Source organism: Micromesistius poutassou, assembly GCF_964030765.1.
Source record: "Micromesistius poutassou genome assembly, chromosome: 3".
In the NCBI taxonomy this organism is placed as follows: domain Eukaryota; kingdom Metazoa; phylum Chordata; class Actinopteri; order Gadiformes; family Gadidae; genus Micromesistius; species Micromesistius poutassou.
Window position 1 is genome coordinate 22,282,404 of NC_140273.1, and position 20,000 is coordinate 22,302,403.

The 20,000-nt window shown below is 47.8% G+C and overlaps 1 protein-coding gene across 1 annotated transcript in view; it reads left to right on the forward strand.

The window, feature by feature from the left end:
* Positions 1-20,000, forward strand: part of tenm3 (teneurin transmembrane protein 3) — a gene marked incomplete at both ends in the record, with an annotated part of 87,157 nt that overhangs the window by 3,049 nt on the left and 64,108 nt on the right. The window contains 8 exons of the mRNA XM_084466045.1: positions 3,923-4,069; positions 5,081-5,211; positions 6,612-6,700; positions 12,293-12,412; positions 13,026-13,158; positions 13,290-13,418; positions 19,302-19,433; positions 19,752-19,887. Coding sequence (XP_084322171.1) covers positions 3,923-4,069; positions 5,081-5,211; positions 6,612-6,700; positions 12,293-12,412; positions 13,026-13,158; positions 13,290-13,418; positions 19,302-19,433; positions 19,752-19,887 — 1,017 coding nt within the window. The remainder of the gene's footprint in view (positions 1-3,922; positions 4,070-5,080; positions 5,212-6,611; positions 6,701-12,292; positions 12,413-13,025; positions 13,159-13,289; positions 13,419-19,301; positions 19,434-19,751; positions 19,888-20,000) is intronic.

A 20,000-nucleotide genomic window follows, 5' to 3' on the forward strand; every position in this document is an offset into this window, starting at 1 on the left:
CTTCACCCCAACCTCCTGCCTTTATGTTGATTCATTATTCACTGTGGGACAGGTAATGCTAATGACTCTGGCTGGAAATGTCTCCTTATACTCCCCCCCCCCCCCCCCCTTTTTTCGATCCTCATCTCATCTCAGCCGTTTTCTCCCTGAATGTGAAGTGCTTCTGTTGTGTGACTGACTGGCCGAGGCACAGGTGTTTTCACTCGAGTATCGTGTGGAATCAACTGAACCTGTGTTGCTCGCCCTCTAAATGTGGGCTTAATGTCGTCGTATATCAAATGTCAAATGCATATTTCTCAAATGCTAATGCCCCCCTTGCTTTGCAACTTAATGTTGTACACTCATTTCTCTATTTCATTTTATTTTATCCTATTGTTTTCCTTGTCACGTGCACCCATACATCAATACCCCCTCTCCACCCCCCCCCCCCCCCCCCCCCCCCTCCACACACACACACACACACACACACACACACACACACACACATCAAATATTGTATTTTCTGTTTGTTCTCTTTGTTCAAATGAATCAGATGACTGATTGCTTTTAAACACTTGTAATGCCTTAAGCGGTCAATAGGAATAGATACAATGAATGCCGAGACAGACGTTGTTTTTGAGTAACGATAGTTAGTTCAACGATAGTGAAGATATATTGGTTAAGTAGCTTTGTTTATACCGTCACCTTGAGCTACCATTACTGGAACATGGGCTGCATAATCAATTGTATATTAATCTAAAATGTGATTACGGCCGCTGCAATTAGCTAATCATTAAAGGTTACAAATTACCAATTTAAAGATATATATATATATATATATATATATACATACATAACAATTATAATACAAAAATAATACCTCCATTTTGTACACCAACTGTCAAAACTCAGCAATGAGTGCTGTGAGGACTAGCAGGAGGTGTTAAGAGGTGCCCACGTTGGAAAACGTACACAGAATAGGTTCATTCATACGGTGGGCAAAGTAATCCCACTTATTTATTTAATCACAGTCGTGCAGCCCTGAATCAAGGCATTAAAAAGAACCATAGAAATCCCCCCATCTCCGTGAGAGGACGCCGTACTCTGATGACTATTCATGCTCATCACGCATAAGCTCAACTGACTTCACCCCCTAGGTTTACTCTTTAATGGCCCTCCCCCATAGATGTACAGTAAATGAGGATCTATAATTGAGTGAATGCAGCAGCTAGCTGAGTTTGTGTGTGTGTGTGTGTGTGTGTGCGTGCGCGTGTGTGTGTGCGTGTAATTTATCTATATTGACTCGAAATAAGTCAATGCTTTCACCAAACACCATCATTATTTACTGTGAGAAAAAAACAAAGAAAGTCCACGGTGTGTTTTTAGATGCGCTCAGCTGTTCCACTGTAACCCGCCAGTACGTGATATATGATATTCATACAGAAGAAGGAGTTTAGCCGGATTCTACAGTGAAAACGCCACGTCAGCTTTTGGAGGCTTTCCTCTTTTTTCCTCCGACCAGCACAATCGCTTTTTGAGTCAATAATCATGAAATACTGTGACCATCAGTCAACCCCTATGAGCGTGTTTAGAAACCATTCAGAAAAAGGCAATATTTAGACGTCATTGTCATATCATTTTTTTTGTTTGTTGAAGAACTTGCTTTGCATATTGAATCCAAATAGGAGTGGTCTCGGTAAGCTTTTCACTCCCCGCATTGTCCCGCGCCGTGCCAGTGGAGAGAGTGATACCCCAGCCTCTCTCTCCCGGTCTGCTGGTGCATTTATTTGGCCCTCTGCAAAACGTGCTACGTCCCTCTCTTTATCTCTTTCCCTTTATTTATTTATTTCTCTCAGTTTTCTCTGTCTCCTTGTGTATCTCTCTCCCTCCTCTCTCTCCCTCTCCTCTCTCTCTCCCTCTATATCCTCTCTCTCTCTCTCTCTCTCCTCTCTCTCTCTCTATCTCTCTCTCCTCTCTCTATCTCTCTCTCTCCTCTCCCTCCTCTCTCTCTCTCTCTCTCTCTCTCTCTCTCTCTCTCTCTCTCTCTCTCTCTCTCTCTCTCTCTCTCTCTCCTCTCTCTCTCTATCTCTGTCTCTGTCTCTCCGGCCTCTCTCTCTCTCTCACTCTCTTTTTGCTGTATCTCTCTCTGGTTCTCTCCCACACTTCTATTCAAATAATCCATTGCTTTTCCTTGTTTCCCCCTCTCCCCTCCTGCTCCTTTAGTTGCCCTGTCTCCATCCTATCTGTCCATTGCTGAATAAAGACAGTTTTGACGGTGCTGCTTTTGTTTTAGAGTTTGCCTTTCTTTCCTCCCTAACACTCGTCCCTCTTCTTCCCGTTGCCCTCTCTCCTATTCTCAGGATTTAAAGGTAACTTCTCCCTCAGACTCCATCACGAGCCTGTTTAACCCAGAAAACACACCACTGCATTGCTTCCTCCCTCTACTCCATCACCTTTCTCTCAGCGTCAGCCTCAAGTCTCTTCTCCTTTTTGCGCGCGAGGCTCCTGGCTTCTGTCTTTTAACTCGTCATTTACCCATTTCTTTTTGGTGTCTGAGTTTTTTCGGTATGTTTGATTTTTATATCTCCATGTTTTATATTTGTCTGATTCTTTTTGAACCTGTAGTCCCCCTCTCTCTTTGCCTCCGAGCGCCCCCCATATCATTTTTTTGTACTTGTACTTGTAGTCCTGACTTTTGAGATAGACCCTTCTGGTTAGATCATTGTCTGTATGTCTGGTTCTGAAGCGAGTGCACACACACACACACACACACACACACACACACACACACACACACACACACCCACTGCCACACACACACACACACACACATGCACACACAAAATGAGCACACAAACACACAAATATATAGACATGATTACACAACCCTGTATTCATCCAAAGTTAACCAAGCATGCACACATTTGTAGTCCTTCACTTGCTCAGTGTGCAGCTTCTGTATCGTTCTGCATCTAAAGGCCGCAGCCTATTATGTATATTTTTGTTTACTTTGATTTGATGTCTTCTTCTGTCTTTCCCTATCGCTCTCTCTCTCTCTCCTTTCCTCTGCCCGTCCCCCTCTCTCTCTCTCTCTCTCCCTCTGTCTATTTTTCTCTTTGTATGTTTGTTCAGCTGAACTTTATTTGCTTTTTGATATTCACGTTACAATCTATATTTCTGTATATTCTACCCACCAACCTCAGTGTCTATTCTGTGAACGGGGGAATGTTACCCAATAGCATAAAGTATAGGTCTTCAGAGGTGCACCAGCCAGAGCCAGCACCTCCCTATACTTTGCGCCACGTCTTCCTACCAGTTGTGTTTTCACATGGATTAATATGGGCTTCTTATGGAACTGTCTGGAAACGAAGAGGGACATGAGTGCAGACTAAAACAAATCATAAATATAAAATATTCCATTCACAGTCCATCTTTATTTAGTTTTGACTGACCAGACAATTTATTCCATAACCATTCTGACAAATATTCTTATTTATAGTTCTGGAAAAAAAAAGACATGTATTCTTTTACAATTATTTGTAATTGAAGACATGTTGGTTTGCAGGCAGTTTGGTTTTATTCATGTGAAAGGACGACGTCAATGCATTTCACCAGGGCCTAACTGTCTGACTGTCCTGTGTCTCAGCGTCTCACACACACACGGTGACTCTCAGACTGTCTGTCTACATTCTGTTCCCAGTAAATCAAGTATCCCAAGAAGCTCTTTATGCGCACCTGCATATACACACACCTGCATATACACACACACACACACACACACACACGCACGCACACACACACTCATGAACTGAAAAGATGATCAGCGACAGTTAAAAGAAAACACATTTCAGTTCACGTTCTCCCGTTGTGCGTTCCGTCCGAACCGAGCGGCCCGGCGGGTGAGAGCGGAGGCTCACTGGGCTTGTGTTGTGTTGTGACCCAGAGGGGTGTCCAGGCCTGTGTAACAACAACGGCCGCTGCACCCTGGAGGCCAGCGGCTGGCATTGTGTCTGCCAGGCGGGCTGGAGAGGAGCGGGCTGCCACGTCGCCATGGAGATGCTCTGCACCGACGGCAAGGACAACGAAGGAGGTGCGCCCCGCGTTTGTTCGTTGTGTTTGTGTGTGTGTGTGTGTGTGAGTGTGTGTGTGTGTGTCTGTGTGTGTGTGTCTGTGTGTGTGTGTGTGTGTCTGTGTGTGTGTATGTGTGTAAGCTTTAAGCTCGGATGCATAAATAATTTTCCTACATGAGAATGTGATTGCATAAGCCCAGTTGTGTTAGTATGTAATGGCCCTGTCCAGCCTGTATTTATTTCCTCATCTGGTGTATGAACAAGAGCTGACAGTGGGTGGTGGTGACAATAGATGACACTGGAACATGCCATTACGTGTTGTTTATCTGAAGCCTTGGCCTTTGAGTGTACATCTGGTCATGTTGCGTGACATTGCCATGTGCAGCGCTTGCTAGATGTTTCAAACTCCTGCAAGAGGCCAAGATGAATGAGTCACACCAAGAAATGTTTTATACCACAATATGACTAATGACTCCCACTATAATCTGGTATTTGTCTAAAAACGATCAATGTGATGTATTGGGGAGGATAAAATACATGTTTAGCAGCAGTAGCAGGCTGGCTAGATCCAGCAGCTGAATAATGAAGTGCTTAAGAAGTGAGGGCAGAGGAGTTGTTTGTGCAGAAGCAGCCTACAGGATTTGTCTTGTTTGGTAAAAGCAGGTTTCTGGATCCTTGAATTTATACAGAACGCTAACACGCTGCTTAAACCTCTGCTGTCTTTACAAAACATAATAGCTTTTGAGTAAAGGCTTTACGTGCTGAATAATACTGCTGAATGATCAAAATTGAAAGAAACATAATACAGGGATCAGTGTGTGTGTGTTGGCATATATATGATTAATATGTAGGTTTACATAGTGTGTGTGTGTGTGTGTGTGTGTGTGTGTGTGTGTGTGTGTGTGTGCGTGTATGCATGCGTGCGTGCGTATGTGTGCATGTGTGTGCATGTGTGTGTGCATGTGTGTGCATGTGTGTGTGCGCGCGCGCGCGTGTGTGCGTGTGTGTGTCTATCTGTCTATCTGTTCCAGATGGTCTTGCTGATTGCATGGACCCAGACTGTTGTCTGCAGCCCTCCTGTCAGAGCCAGTTATACTGCAGAGGGTCGCCTGACCCCAGCGAGGTGCTCAGCCAGTCTCCAGCAGCGCTGGTGCCTCAGCAGGTAAACAACTCCAACGAGACTGCGGTCCTTCAGTGCTGCCCGCCGCTCTGTACTCGTCTCACGGACATTCAGCTCTGTTCTTCTTTACCAAACTGTTACGCGGCTCAACGCAACAAACAGGGCAGGAGACAGCGCGACAATCCACGTTTCTTAGTTTATTTCTCCGTGAAAAGCATGTAACACAAAAAAGATCTCTGCAGTCGGTGCGTAACCGCAAATCAAATCTCCCGCCGCCGTCTCTCGGAGGCCAGGCCCCTTTTAATGCGGTTCCAGGGACGCGGCCCGTACGCGGGCACACCCCCTGATCCTGGAACATGTGGGACCAGGCCTAGGAGAGAAACAAGAACAGGAGCAGCACACACAATATGACCCCTGAAAGGCCAAGGTGGCCGTAACACCAACTCTACTGCGCGTAAAAACAGGAAGTTGAAACATTTCTTTTGGGTTTAATATAGGAGATTGGTGAACACCACTTGGTGATTGACGGGAAATGTTTTATTTTGTTGATTTTTTACCTCGAGACTGCCAGGTACTTTCAGGGTTATATAACTGCTAATTAAAAAGCAATATTTTTTGTATATTAAATGTCGATCATTCGTCATGCTGTTGAACGAAAAGTCATTTAAATATCATTACTTGAATGTTAATCAAATATAAAACATTATGGCATGAAACTCAAAATAAACATTCATAATACTAATACATAATACATAATAACTATTAACAAGTAATAGTAATTGATGTAAGCTACCAGTTCCAACATCTGTGCCCATCATGCTGCGTTCGTTTCATCACACACACACTCAGCCACGCGCACACACACACACACACACACACACACACACGCACACACGCACACACACACACACACACACACACACCGCACATTTCTCTCCAACTTGATTGGTGACATGTCATCTCCTCATTTCCTACAGAATTCATAAAACAGACCCGCACGGCGAAATAAACGGGATGTTTCTTGACGTGTAGTGTTCAGGGACAAATAACAGCTAGTAAACAAGTGTGGCAAGGTTCTGAAGAATCCCTGACACAAGTCTCACTCCGACCCGGAGCGGTGTCAGGGCTGGTGCCAGGCGCCTCACTGGAACCCTTCTGGAGCCGTTGATGCTAACACAAACAATCTCAAACAACAAGAGGAAGAGGGCTGGAGCTGTGGTTTGGGAAAGCTTGTTAAATATTAGCATCTGGAATCGTGGAAAAATATCCACGTTTCCCCCGCAACCCTCTGTGCGGAACGTAACCGATATTGTCTACGCCTTCACGAACGAACGTGAATCCCCAACGTTGTGCAAACTCACACAAAGGACACTGTTGTTGTTGTTGTTGTTGTTATCAGCGTTGACGCACACGGCATATGAAACATCGTCTGTGGTCCTCAGGTGGCTAGGTCCTTCTACCAGCGCATCCACTTCCTGCTGGGCCCAGAGTCCACCCACGTCATCACAGGGGACAGCCCCTTCAACAAGAGGTAAGGAGCCTGGTTCTGCTGCCTTAAACACCCACACCATGAGCACGCCGTCCAGCCTTAGAAACAGCCTTCTTCAATTAGGAACTCACTCTTTATTAGGTGTTCACTGTTTTACCGTGTATAATGAATTGCACTGGCATTTATTTAATGGCTGAGATAATCAATATTATTAAACAGAGCGGAAGAGAGGGATGAATATAGAAGAGAGAGGGCGGTGGGTCACTGCCTCTTCTGTAGGGACTGTTTTGGATTAGCCGTGTCCGTCTGCCACTGTGGATCGGGGGGGTGGCGTGTGTGTGTGTGTGTGCACTGAAGAGACAGGCCTTTGCTTAATGCGCGTCTACCCTTGAAGTGTCTTTCACAAAAGTGTTCCAAAGGAGAGAAATAGAAAGATAAAGAGTGGAAAGTAAAAATAAAATCCTCCTTCCTCCCTAACACAAAAAAAAACACAATTGACAGCGGAGGAAAAAAGTGAATAAAATCATCTAAAATGGAGAGAGAAAGCCACTGAGTGAAAATATGTTAGAACTTGGACAGGGCGGATGACAGCTATACTACTGCCGTTTCCACATTGTGGCACATTTTTTATGCAAGACTCAATTTCCCGATATATGTACGCACTGCAGTTGTATCATAAAAATGGTCCCTTCTCTTTATCGTAGACTGCGACTGCCAGCATATAATAGGAAAACTGATTTATCACAAGAATATAAAGGGTGGTCTGTGTGTGTGCGGGAGAGTGAGTGAGAGAGAGGTTGTCAGTTTAACAGCCCTCCCTCAAACACGCACATTCAGACTTAAATATGAGAAGAGTTCCTGCAAGCTTTAGTACCCTATAATGGGTAGAACATATTTACAACACATATAACATATTATATATTGATATAGATATATACATCGATAGATATACATAGAGACAGGGAGAGACAGAGAGGGAGAGCAAACATAACATTTGTCAAAACCTAATAAATACAAAATAAATCAAACAAATGAGAACATTTACCCAATTAATCAAAACAACAACATTGAATGAGAATAATTTGATGAAACAATGCAATACAATCATTAATACATCATATTTAAATAATAATTCAATACAAAAATCGTGTTGCAATCAAATCAAATAAATGCATTGCTTCTGGCAAGTCAGACATTAAGATCCACGTAAAGGAATTTTTTTTCCAAATCATTTGAGTCAATTAAAATGCAATGTTTTTTTTTTAATACATATTGTTTTAATGGTCAATGATGAGGGATGTGGTAGTGTGAGGGATGTGGTAGTGTGAGGGATGTGGTAGTGTGAGGGATGTGGCAGTGTGAGGGATGTGGCAGTGTGAGGGATGTGGTAGTGTGGGGGATGTGGTAGTGTGAGGGATGTGGTAGTGTGAGGGATGTGGTAGTGTGAGGGATGTGGTAGTGTGGGGGATGTGGTAGTGTGGGGGATGTGGTAGTGTGAGGGATGTGGTAGTGTGAGGGATGTGGCAGTGTGAGGGATGTGGTAGTGTGAGGGATGTGGTAGAGTGAGGGATGTGGTAGTGTGAGGGATGTGGTAGTGTGAGGGATGTGGTAGAGTGAGGGATGTGGTAGTGTGAGGGATGTGGTAGTGTGAGGGATGTGGGATGTGGTAGTGTGAGGGATGTGGTAGTGTGAGGGATGTGGCAGTGTGAGTGATGTGGTAGTGTGAGGGATGTGGTAGTGTGAGGGATGTGGTAGTGTGAGGGATGTGGTAGTGTGAGGGGTGTGGTAGTGTGAGGGATGTGGTAGTGTGAGGGATGTGGTAGTGTGGGGGATGTGGTAGTGTGGGGGATGTGGCAGTGTGAGGGATGTGGTAGTGTGGGGGATGTGGTAGAGTGAGGGATGTGGTAGTGTGAGGGATGTGGTAGTGTGAGGGATGTGGGATGTGGTAGTGTGAGGGATGTGGTAGTGTGAGGGATGTGGTAGTGTGGGGGATGTGGTAGTGTGAGGGATGTGGCGGTGTGAGGGATGTGGTAGTGTGAGGGATGTGGTAGTGTGGGGGATGTGGTAGAGTGAGGGATGTGGTAGTGTGAGGGATGTGGTAGTGTGAGGGATGTGGTAGTGTGGGGGATGTGGTAGTGTGAGGGATGTGGTAGTGTGAGGGATGTGGCAGTGTGAGGGATGTGGTAGTGTGAGGGATGTGGTAGTGTGAGGGATGTGGTAGTGTGAGGGATGTGGTAGTGTGAGGGATGTGGTAGTGTGAGGGATGTGGGATGTGGTAGTGTGAGGGATGTGGTAGTGTGAGGGATGTGGCAGTGTGAGGGATGTGGTAGTGTGAGGGATGTGGTAGTGTGAGGGATGTGGTAGTGTGAGGGATGTGGTAGTGTGAGGGATGTGGCAGTGTGAGGGATGTGGTAGTGTGGTAGTGTGAGGGATGTGGTAGTGTGAGGGATGTGGCAGTGTGAGGGATGTGGTAGTGTGGGGGATGTGGCAGTGTGAGGGATGTGGTAGTGTGGGGGATGTGGTAGAGTGAGGGATGTGGTAGTGTGGGGGATGTGGTAGTGTGAGGGATGTGGTAGTGTGAGGGATGTGGGATGTGGTAGTGTGAGGGATGTGGTAGTGTGGGGGATGTGGTAGTGTGAGGGATGTGGCGGTGTGAGGGATGTGGTAGTGTGAGGGATGTGGTAGTGTGAGGGATGTGGTAGTGTGAGGGATGTGGTAGTGTGAGGGATGTGGTAGTGTGAGGGATGTGGTAGTGTGGGCGCGATGCAGCGCCCTGCATCCCGCCCTGCATCGCACTCACAGCCCATTAGCCATCACGACAAGTGTTGCTTTATCAGCGCTCCTCCCCCTCCCCCTCCCCCTCTCCGAGGGGGTGAATTACAGGTGCATTAGCTGTGACCGTCGTTGCCATGCTGATTTATGGGATGTTTATGGGAGCGGACGGGTTTGCCTCTGACGGGAGGGCGTCCCTCTGAACGTCTCTGGGTGTAAATGAGAGATCAACCGCGCGCCCGTGCGTAACAAATCACGCAATCTGGGCGGGGCCTTCCGGACGTTTTTTTTGCGTATGAATGTTTGATTGATGTGGTTTATGTTTTGGGGGGGGGGTTGTGTTTATGCGTGGTGTTTATGTGTGGTGAATTATGAACGCACAACTGAGTTGGTTTGTATCTTCCACCGTGGGGCATACCAGCGCAGACAATGCTATGTAGGTTTTGATTGATTAATAGAATAAAAAGGCTCCAGAAGTATCCAAGCATAAATGCACACAAAACTTGCATGTCCATTATGTGACATTTGCAATTTACTAGTTCTACACGGCATAATGAATACATGAATAATAATAATAATAATAATAATACTATGAATAATACTATCCACTCCAGGGAAAGGCAATGAAACTTTGAGCAGGGTGAAAACGACTAACCATACCTGGGTTCCAGTCCAAACCCCCCGTCATGGGGCTTAACTACGACTGTAAACACATTTCTGTACAACAAGAGAACCAGAGAGGGCAGCACCACCACCACCACCATCGTCTCAGAGCGCCACAGTCGAATCTCTCTAGTTCAAACTGTTTAGCTTGGTTCGGTTCAGTAAAATGTTCTCTCCTAAACACTCGGCTGTAAATAAAAACAAAGTTACAAAGTTCAGCTACAGAACACGACGCTGAACCGAGAGAGAAGCTTTGATCACTGACAGTCAGTCCACGCGTCGGCGACGGAGAGCGATGGAGAGCAGCGGGTGAACGGACCGCGTTCCCAGCGCTGTGCTGACCCGTGGTCAGTCACAGCCCCGCGCCGCCGGGCCTCCCTGTTCTCCCACACACCCACACACAGAGCACAGAACCACGGGCAGCGGCCAGCTCCTCAGGAGGAGCCGGGGTTGTGAGTTCCAGCCCCCTGCCCCAGTGCCTGGCCTCAACACCGTGGCCCCTGCAGCCTTAATAGACAGTTTAGCATCATAGGGGAAGTTAGGGTCGTGTTCGTTCCTGTCCACGCTAGCTTGCAGCTAAATTGGCTAGCTTGTAGCTAGCTTGGAGCTAACTTGGCTAGCTTGGAGCTAACTTGGCTAACTTGGCTAGCTTGGAGCTAACTTGGCTAGCTTGGAGCTAACTTGGCTAACTTGGCTAGCTTGGAGCTAACTTGGCTAGCTTGGAGCTAACTTGGCTAACTTGGCTAGCTTGCAGCTAGCTTGGATAGCTTGGAGCTAACTTGTCTAGCTTGCAGCTAACTTGGCTAGCTTGGAGCTAACTTGGCTAGCTTGGAGATAACTTGGCTAACTTGGCTAGCTAACTTGGCTAGCTAGCTTGGAGCTAACTTGGCTAACTAACTTGGCTAGCTTGGAGCTAACTTGGCTAGCTTGAAGCTAACTTGGTTAGCTTGGCTACCTTAGCTCACTTGGTTAACTCTATGGCTATGGCGTTTGTAGCGTTCGTGGCCGTCAGCAGCTAAACGTCGGTTGTGGTCCAGCTCGTATTGTAGCCCCGGCGTGTTTCAGGCGGTGGGCCTACCCAGAGAGATGTTGTAGCCAGCGTTTAGCAACCACACAGCGGGTGGACGTGGCCCCGACCGACCGCCGCTCCAAAGGTACAGTCAACATGGAAATGACTCGTCTCCAGAGCTGCTCTGTGAACAAAGAAAAAGTCGTGTCGAAAAAGATCAATGCAGCAATTTCGGGTCCCAACACCTTCCATCAAGTGGGAACACAACGAGTCCTCTCTGAAGGGCCTTCTGTTACGAAGTGTGTGTGTGTGTGGTCCTCAGCAACACACACACACACAGCCTCCCTGTGTTGGAGACAACCAGCCCTACTGTGCTTCACTTGACCCGAGGCTGGGCCGCTGTAACGCGCGTTGGAAGAGGCTCACGCTGTGGTATTTTATACACCTCCGTGTACTCCGTCTTGCTTGAGTCAGGAGGACAGTGGTTCACCGTCAGTCCGCTCAATTTGAATAATTCCGAACCATTTATTTATTTATTTAGAAATAAATAAATGGAGCCAGCTTTAAAAGCCACCATCAATCACAGGGCGGGAAGGAGATTGATCACAGATCGGGCCCGAGATGGTGACACGGGATTGGAGCACAACTTGTTTTACTGCGGGCCGACGAGGGGTTTACACGGCGATGGTTGATGTATGGCTTACAGAGGAGCAGGCCCCGCTATACAACAACTACTGGAAGGAGGCTGTTCCCGTGGCAACAATCTGTAGACATGGTTCATGCAGCAACACCTTAAGTTAATCTCACCCTCAAAGCCAATCATGGCTATTGGGACACACGTGTGCTTGAATTGTACTCAATGAACATTGGCTAATGGTGTTTGTTAACAGTATATATTATCATCATCATATCATCATATTATCATTATGGGGTTTACTAAATACAATAGGATAAGGTCATCAAGCATTTAAATTGTCTCGATGAATAAGTGAATCCCAAAAAAAAAATCCATATAAAGGGAGCGGGTTACATGATGGCTGCTGAATGGACACTTAACGCGTCCTCATCAACAAATAATGAAATCCTATTTTGGGTGCATCCCTAATGTGCGTTTGTAAGCGGGGCGTCTTAGCCGTAGATGGTCAGCTCTCTCTGCCTCTCTCCCCCTCCTCCGGTGTGCGCTCCCGAAGCCTGGCGTCCATCATCAGAGGGCAGGTGCTGACCGCCGACGGGACGCCACTCATCGGAGTCAACGTGACGTTCGTCCACTACACAGAACACGGATACACCATCACACGCAAGGACGGCATGTATGTACACACCCAGCCAGAGCACAGCTAAAGCCCACAGAGGATATATCTGGACATATATATATATATATATATATATATATATATATATATGACCAGATATACCCTCTCATCTCCTCAGCCCCCTCTCACAACACATGAGTGGGACTGGGTCATCGTTAAGGCCCTGCTCCTACGAATGCATCGATTTTACGGAGATTCCATAAATCATTGCAAGACACGGCGCTCTGCAGGCCCACTTAGGAAACAGACCATTGCACATGCCCGCACACACACACCGAAGTGGGATGATCCCTCCAGGCAGAGACATGGAGCTGAGGAGACACATGTGGCATGCTCATAGTCACGAACGTGAACAGGTTATGTGCTGTCACACGCGCATTAAGAAGCTCATATTTCTGTCCTGCACAGCTAGCTTAACGGCTTCTGATCCAGCTCGTCAGCACAACCAAGTCAACAAAAGTGGATTGTTTATATTGAACTGATTCTTGGAGCTATCTTTTTATTTGGTGGTTTCACGACACACACACATGAAACCAGTTGTTTTTTTTTGCTACCTGTTGATATGAAGGAAAACAACATTGTGTTAAAACTAGCCTTCCCCCTGGTCCAGGTTCGACCTGTTGGCCAACGGAGGAGCCTCCCTGACTCTGAGCTTCGAGCGGGCGCCGTTCCTCACGCAGTACCGGACCGTCTGGGTCCCCTGGAACGTCTTCTACGTCATGGACACCCTGGTCATGAAGAAGGTGACCTCCATATTCAGTCAAATGTGTCTAGTTTGTCTTATCTGACGTGCAAGTATCTGAGACAAGACAAGTACTGTGCCAAACCATCAACCGCCTAATCCATTGTCTTTACTCTGCAACGAATACCCCAGGAGGAGAACGAGATCCCTAGCTGTGACCTGAGCGGGTTCATCAGACCCAGCCCCGTCATCGTGGCGTCGCCGCTGTCCACCTGCTACCGCAGTTCTCCTGAGGACGGGCCCATCGTCCCTGAGACACAGGTACAGAGCCCACACTTAGGACCTACGCACCAAGACACACCAGAGCCCACACCTAGGACCTACGCACCAAGACACACCAGAGCCCACACCTAGGACCTACGCACCAAGACACACCAGAGCCCACACCTAGGACCTACGCACCAAGACACACCAGAGCCCACACCTAGGACCTACGCACCAAGACACACCAGAGCCCACACCTAGGACCTACGCACCAAGACACAGGTACAGAGCCCACACCTAGGACCTACGCACCAAGACACAGGTACAGAGCCCACACCTAGGACCTACGCACCAAGACACAGGTACAGAGCCCACACCTAGGACCTACGCACCAAGACACAGGTACAGAGCCCACACCTAGGACCTACGCACCAAGACACAGGTACAGAGCCCACACCTAGGACCTACGCACCAAGACACACCAGAGCCCACACCTAGGACCTACGCACAAAGACACATCGGAGACGCATGCAGTGAACCGGCCTCTGCAGAGGACAGCCCAGACTGGGTTGTGTTAAAACAATGGAGCGTCAACTTTCTGCAGCCAGTAAGAGAAAGGCTTTAGACTGGATATCCTGAGGTGGTGGAATGGTGGAACGACAAACTAGGACAACGGTGGGTGGGCGGGCTGCTGCTTTTGATATCTAAAACCTTTGATAACATGTTTGTTATAAGCATGCTATATTATTTGTGTGTGTTGCACCTCCTTGGCCCACATACAATCCTCCTTTGAAGACAGATTAGCATCTAGACAGCCCGCTGAAACCACCATGACGGTGGAGTTTGAGCCATCGCGTCGTCAGCTCAGCCACACTCGTCTTTTCTGTGTTCTCATCCGTTCAACCGGCGTTGTTCGCCCATCAATAGATAAAAAATGACTTGTATACGTATCCACATCCGAGTAAGCATGTCCAGGTTCCCAGCATATCCAAGCGACCAGCAGTACCGCTGCCACTGTTTCCTTCTGTACCTTTCTTTTTCATTTGATGGCTGCTTTTGACGTTTATACTTCACAGAACGAGACATAAAGAAAAAAATCAGGTTTCCGGCGGCATGGCAGGGGATACATGTGCCTCTCCTTTATTTCCCCAGAGAACTCAAGCGTTTGATCGTGGCTGGTTCCGCTCACTTTGTCTTCCAACAAGCCACCCAGCTTGATCATTTATTTATTCCCATTGTTTCATTATTCACCATTTTGTCTCATGTTATCTTTTGGGATAATTGGTTATCACAATATCTCTTATGTGGGAAATGGACACATGCACAGGATTCCCGCTTCCGACGAAATCTTAATTTTTTTCCTCGTTGTATTTAACGTGGAAGCAGTTATTCTGTTCTGCTCATCGTCTTACGTCGTCCCAGTGATCAGGTGGTCAAAGCAACAGGAGCGCTCTCAGAGCTGGTTATTTTAAGACAACCATGGAAGGCCCTGGACCAGTGGAATGGTGTCTGGTACCCACTGGCCGTGACCATCACTTGATTGTTTGACTGGGAATGGCAGGGAGCACATGCAAATCATAGAATTAGGCAGGCTTAGCCCGGTTCCTTCTGGAAAGTACTTTGTCAGTCACCATATTTCCTTTATTTTTCATGTTTCTATTTAAATTAATTTGTGATCAAATGGAATCCAGACTGAAGCGGTATAATCTCTAAAGTAGTGTGAGCTGCAGAAGGAGACGGGGTATAAAGTATTACACCAGGCCCCTGACCGGGGGGGGGAACATGAGCCCAGACACATTTTACGTCTGGTTTTGGATTTTATAAATATATGTTATCGGGGGGGGGGGATTCTCGCTCATCCCCAACTTCTTGTTAATCGATCTGTTGATCAACAAAAAAAGGCAGCCAGTATTAATCACCTATTTTAATAATCTACTTTTTGATTATGTAACATAGAAATGTAATCTTACATTTTAATATTACTTTGCTGCATTATATTATCAAGTCCAAAATAGGTTACTGACATAGTGTATTATTAATATTGCCTCAGGAGATGTCCTCAGCATTCATTTGCCAAGTGATTACATTTTGCTGATGATTGCCATGACGTTTTAGCTAAAAGTTAATGGTAATGTATGTAACATACATAAATCCCACTCCTTCTCTCGGCCATTTTATTTTTTTCTCTTTTCTTCCCATAAACACTCTCTATCTCTCTCTCTCTCGCTCTCTATCTCTCTGTCTGTCTCTCTTGCTCTTTTTCTCTGTCTCTCTCTCTCTCTCTCTCTCTCTCTCTCTCTCTCTCTCTCTCTGTCTGTCTATATCTCTCATTCGCACATGCAGGCGCCCACACACACACACACACACACACACACACACACACCCGGGCGCAGAGGCCTGTATCCCGTGTCTGTAATCACATTTCTTTCAGAAGCACGTAATAGCACATTTCCCTCAGCAGATATAAGGCTCATCATGGAGCTGTGCTGTAATTGCTTAGGCTTCATTATGTTAAACTTGTGTGCTACACAACCACCTGTGGGAGGCAGATTTATTATATATAAAGGAGCAGAGCGGATACAGGAACAATACAGAAGTGTCCTTTTTTTGCTTTCACACGCTGTGTCGTGTGTAAAATTGCAACTGCAACTGTGCATTTATGTGCCCATCCACACGTTGGTTTTCCCTCCATCGCGTGGGTGGGCGCTTAAACAATCCTGCGTCGTTATGTTTACTCAGAAGGTCGAAGAGGTAAAGAATTAATCAGGCTTTTAATAGTCTGTTTGTGTTTGTGTGTGTGCGTGCGTGTGCGTGTGTGTGTGTGTGTGCGTGTGTGCGTGTGTGTGCGTGCGTGCGTGCGTGCGTGCGTGCGTGCGTGCGTGTGTGTGTGTGTGTGTGTGCGTGTGTGTGTGTATGTACGTGTGTGTGTGTGCGTGCGTGTGTGTGTGTATGTACGTGTGTGTGTGTGCGTGCGTGTGTGTGTGTGTGTGTGTGTGTGTGTGTGTGTGTGTTGGGGGGCACGCTGCAGTCTGACAGTGCCGTGTGGTGCAGTGCTCACACAGAGACCTTGTGGAGGTTTATTAAAGGCGGCCAGTGAAGAGATAGTAATGCAATGATAATGCCCTACCATGAAAACGGGTTGCTGTTACTGCAACGGTCCTAATCTTCCCAAATCACCCCCCCAAAAAAACAAACAAATAAATGTGTCTGGCTTCCTTCATAAGGGACACATGTGCACAGCACTCAGCCACCTCCAGCACTAACAGAGTAATGGGTGTTAGGAGGAGATGCGCGGTACCCATTACAGCCTCCTCCTCCTCCTCCTCCTCTTCCTCCTCCTCCTCCTCCTCCTCCCCACCGGATCAGGACTCGTGGCGTGGCCAGGCGTAGCCAGGGCCTCCTGTATGGGGATAAACCCTCCACGTTTTGAGGGCAGCATCCAGTGTCATCTGAAATGTGACACTCACCAAAACATCTAACGCGTGTTAGCGGGTAAAACAGGATAGGGTTTAATCATTTTCTACCCTATGTTAACTAAAATGATGTACGGTATGTGGAGGAGTAAGCAAGACTCCAGCAGCTACCACTGCTGGAATCCACTCGCTGTGCGTTCAGTTCAGTTCCTCCAGCGGAAAATCAACCGCAGCTTAAAAAACGTTCCCCCTTTTTGGACTGCACTGCAATTCTATTGGTTGCCGCATTATGTCATGCGGACGTAATGTGAAGATAAATGCAGATCTCTTAACTAACTGTGTGTGTGTGTGTGTGTGTGTGTGTGTGTGTGTGTGTGTGTGTGTGTGTGTGTGTGTGTGTGTGTGTGTGTGTGTGTGTGTGTCTGTGTCTGTGTCTGTCTGTGTGTTGTAGTAGTGGTACTGCAGAATGTCAATTAAATTAATGTTTAATAGCAATTGTGAAGCATACATCTTCTGGTCAGCACTAATACTATTTCTACTAATGTTTTCATCAAAATCCATAATTAACATGAAAAAGGGGAAAAAACATTCAAAGTCTATCAAGGATAAAGAAATGTACTTTGGAAGTAAGTCAATTAAAAAACATGAAAATAGAGCTTGTTAAGCAAAAACAAAGTAGGTTGGAGGATCCCCCCCTGCGGGCCCCGGGCCCCGGGCCCCGCACACCCTTACATCCCAGAGGGGCCCCGGGGCCCTGAGGGGGCCAGTGAACAGTTGTTATAGTAACGCCTCTTCACAGGAGGAGGGCGACCAACAGACACTAAACCATGGAGGAACGGGGGTGACCACTGCCTTCATCAGACAGGGGCCACACCAGGGGCCGCGTTCTGGGGTGAACTGGTTAGCTGTGGAGCAGCTCCAGTGGGTGAACTGGTTAGCTGTGGAGCGACTCCAGTGGGTGAACTGGTTAGCTGTGGAGCGACTCCAGTGGGTGGACTGGTTAGCTGTGGAGCGACTCCAGTGGGTGGACTGGTTAGCTGCTGCGTCTCCTGCCGCTGCGTGGGCTCCCAGGGGGTTGACGTCGTCAGACCACAGCGTGGTGTTAGAGCTACGTCTCTAGCTACGTGACCATGGCCCTCAGGACACTCAACACAACACCGGGACCTGTTTGCGGTCAACCAAAAGGAGGCAGCGTTGTTTTTTTTTTAAAACAGCTCATCACGACAACGTAACGAGTGGAGGTAGCGCCGCGTCCGCCCTGGTCGCCCTGGTCAGCGGCCAGGCAGCGCGCCGCCGGGAGAGGTAGAGTCTCCAGGAGAGGTAGAGTCTCCAGGAGAGGTAGAGTCTCCAGGCGAGGTAGAGTCTCCAGGAGAGGTAGAGTCTCCAGGAGAGGTAGAGTCTCCAGGAGAGGTAGAGTCTCCAGGCGAGGGGTAGTAGTCGTCGTCGTCCCTGAAGTTAAAGCTCTGGGGTTCGGACCCTCCGGTGCCTTGCCAGCTCCTGACTCCCGGTAGTATAACTTCCGTACCCCCCCCGCCCCCCCCCTCGTCTCCGTCGCTGCTCGTCCTCCTCGGGTGACCTCAGGTCTCCTCCAAACGACGCGCGCCCTGCTGTCAGCACGTGCACGCCGCAGCAGCGCCACCAGAGATGGCACGGCGCCCGGCGGCACGTCTGGTGGCCAAGCTTTAGAGGGAGCGCCGCGCGGCGGAGGGTGATCAGGTCCGCTTGAATTACCTTAAGGTTCAGCGCAAGGACACGCACACACACACACACACACGGACACACGCACACACACACGCACACACGCACACACACAGCAGACCTCCACTCCTACCTGCGTCTTAGAGAGTGGCACTGACTGTCCCGGACAAGGAGAGTGCAAGGACACTCTGGCGTGTGTGTATTCATTTCTAAGTATAGAAGTGGAAGTGTGACACTCAGCTAGATGCTGGAGTCGCGTGGCACGGCACCGCGCGGTAAGTAGGGATCACACAGCAGCAAGGACTTCATGCACCAGCAAATGTATTAAATGTATTCACCATCGGCATCAAAAGGCCAAGGAGATGTTCCTGCTCCCCGCGTGTGTGTGCGTGTGTGTGTGCGTATCTGTGTGTGTGTGTGTGTGTGTGTGTGTGCGTGTGTGCTTGTGTGCATGCACGTGTGCGTGTGTGTGTGTGTGTGTGTGTGTGTGTGTGCCCTGTGTGTGTGCGTGTGTGTGTGTGTGTGTGCGTGCATGCTTGCGTGCATGCACATGTGCGTGTGTGTGTGTGTGTGTGCGTGTGTGCCCTGTGTGCCTGTGTGTGCCCTGTGTGCCTGTGTGTGTGCGTGTGTGTGTGTGTGTGTGTGTGCATGCATGCTTGCGTGCATGCACGTGTGCGTGCATGTGTGCCCTGTGTGTGCCTGTGTGTGTGTGTGTGTGAGAACATATATATATAGAAAGTGTGTTTCTCTGATTATATCTGGGGCCCGGTGGACTGAGACTAAGTGTGCGTTGGCCTCCTCTGTGCCCCCCCCCCCCCCCCCCCTGTAGGTCCTGCAGGAGGAGACCACCATCCCAGGGAGCGACCTCAACCTGGTGTACCTGAGCTCCCGGGCAGCGGGGTACAAGCCCGTCCTCAAAGTCACCATGACTCAGTCCACCGTGCCCTTCAACCTCATGAAGGTACGCCCGTACACACACGGAAAAGACACGTTCGTTTTTGTAACACTTGTTCAAATGTATTTAGATATGTATGCAGTATATATATATATGTATCTACTTTTCTGCGTTTTCTTCTGTGTTTCTGTGTTTTTAAATGTATTTTAATTACTTATTTTTCATCTTCGTCTGTAAAGTGTCTTTGAGTGACTGAAAAGCGCTTCCAAATAAAATGTATTATTATTATATATATATATATATATATATATATCCACATGCAAAAAAACAATGTTTTGTCACAGCATCACAACATCTGATGAAGAGTCTTTTTTTCCCCTGCAGGTTCACCTGATGGTGGCTGTGGTGGGGCGCCTCTTCCAGAAGTGGTTTCCAGCCCAGCCCAACCTCTCCTACACGTTCATCTGGGACAAGACGGACGCTTACAGCCAGCGCGTCTACGGCCTGTCAGAGGCTGTCGGTGAGCGCGCACTTTGCCTCGAGTTGTTTGTCAAAATGAATTCCCTCGGAGGGAATGGGAGGGCGGGTCGTTGTTGTTGTTGTGACTAGGAGAATTAGGATTCCTTGCATACA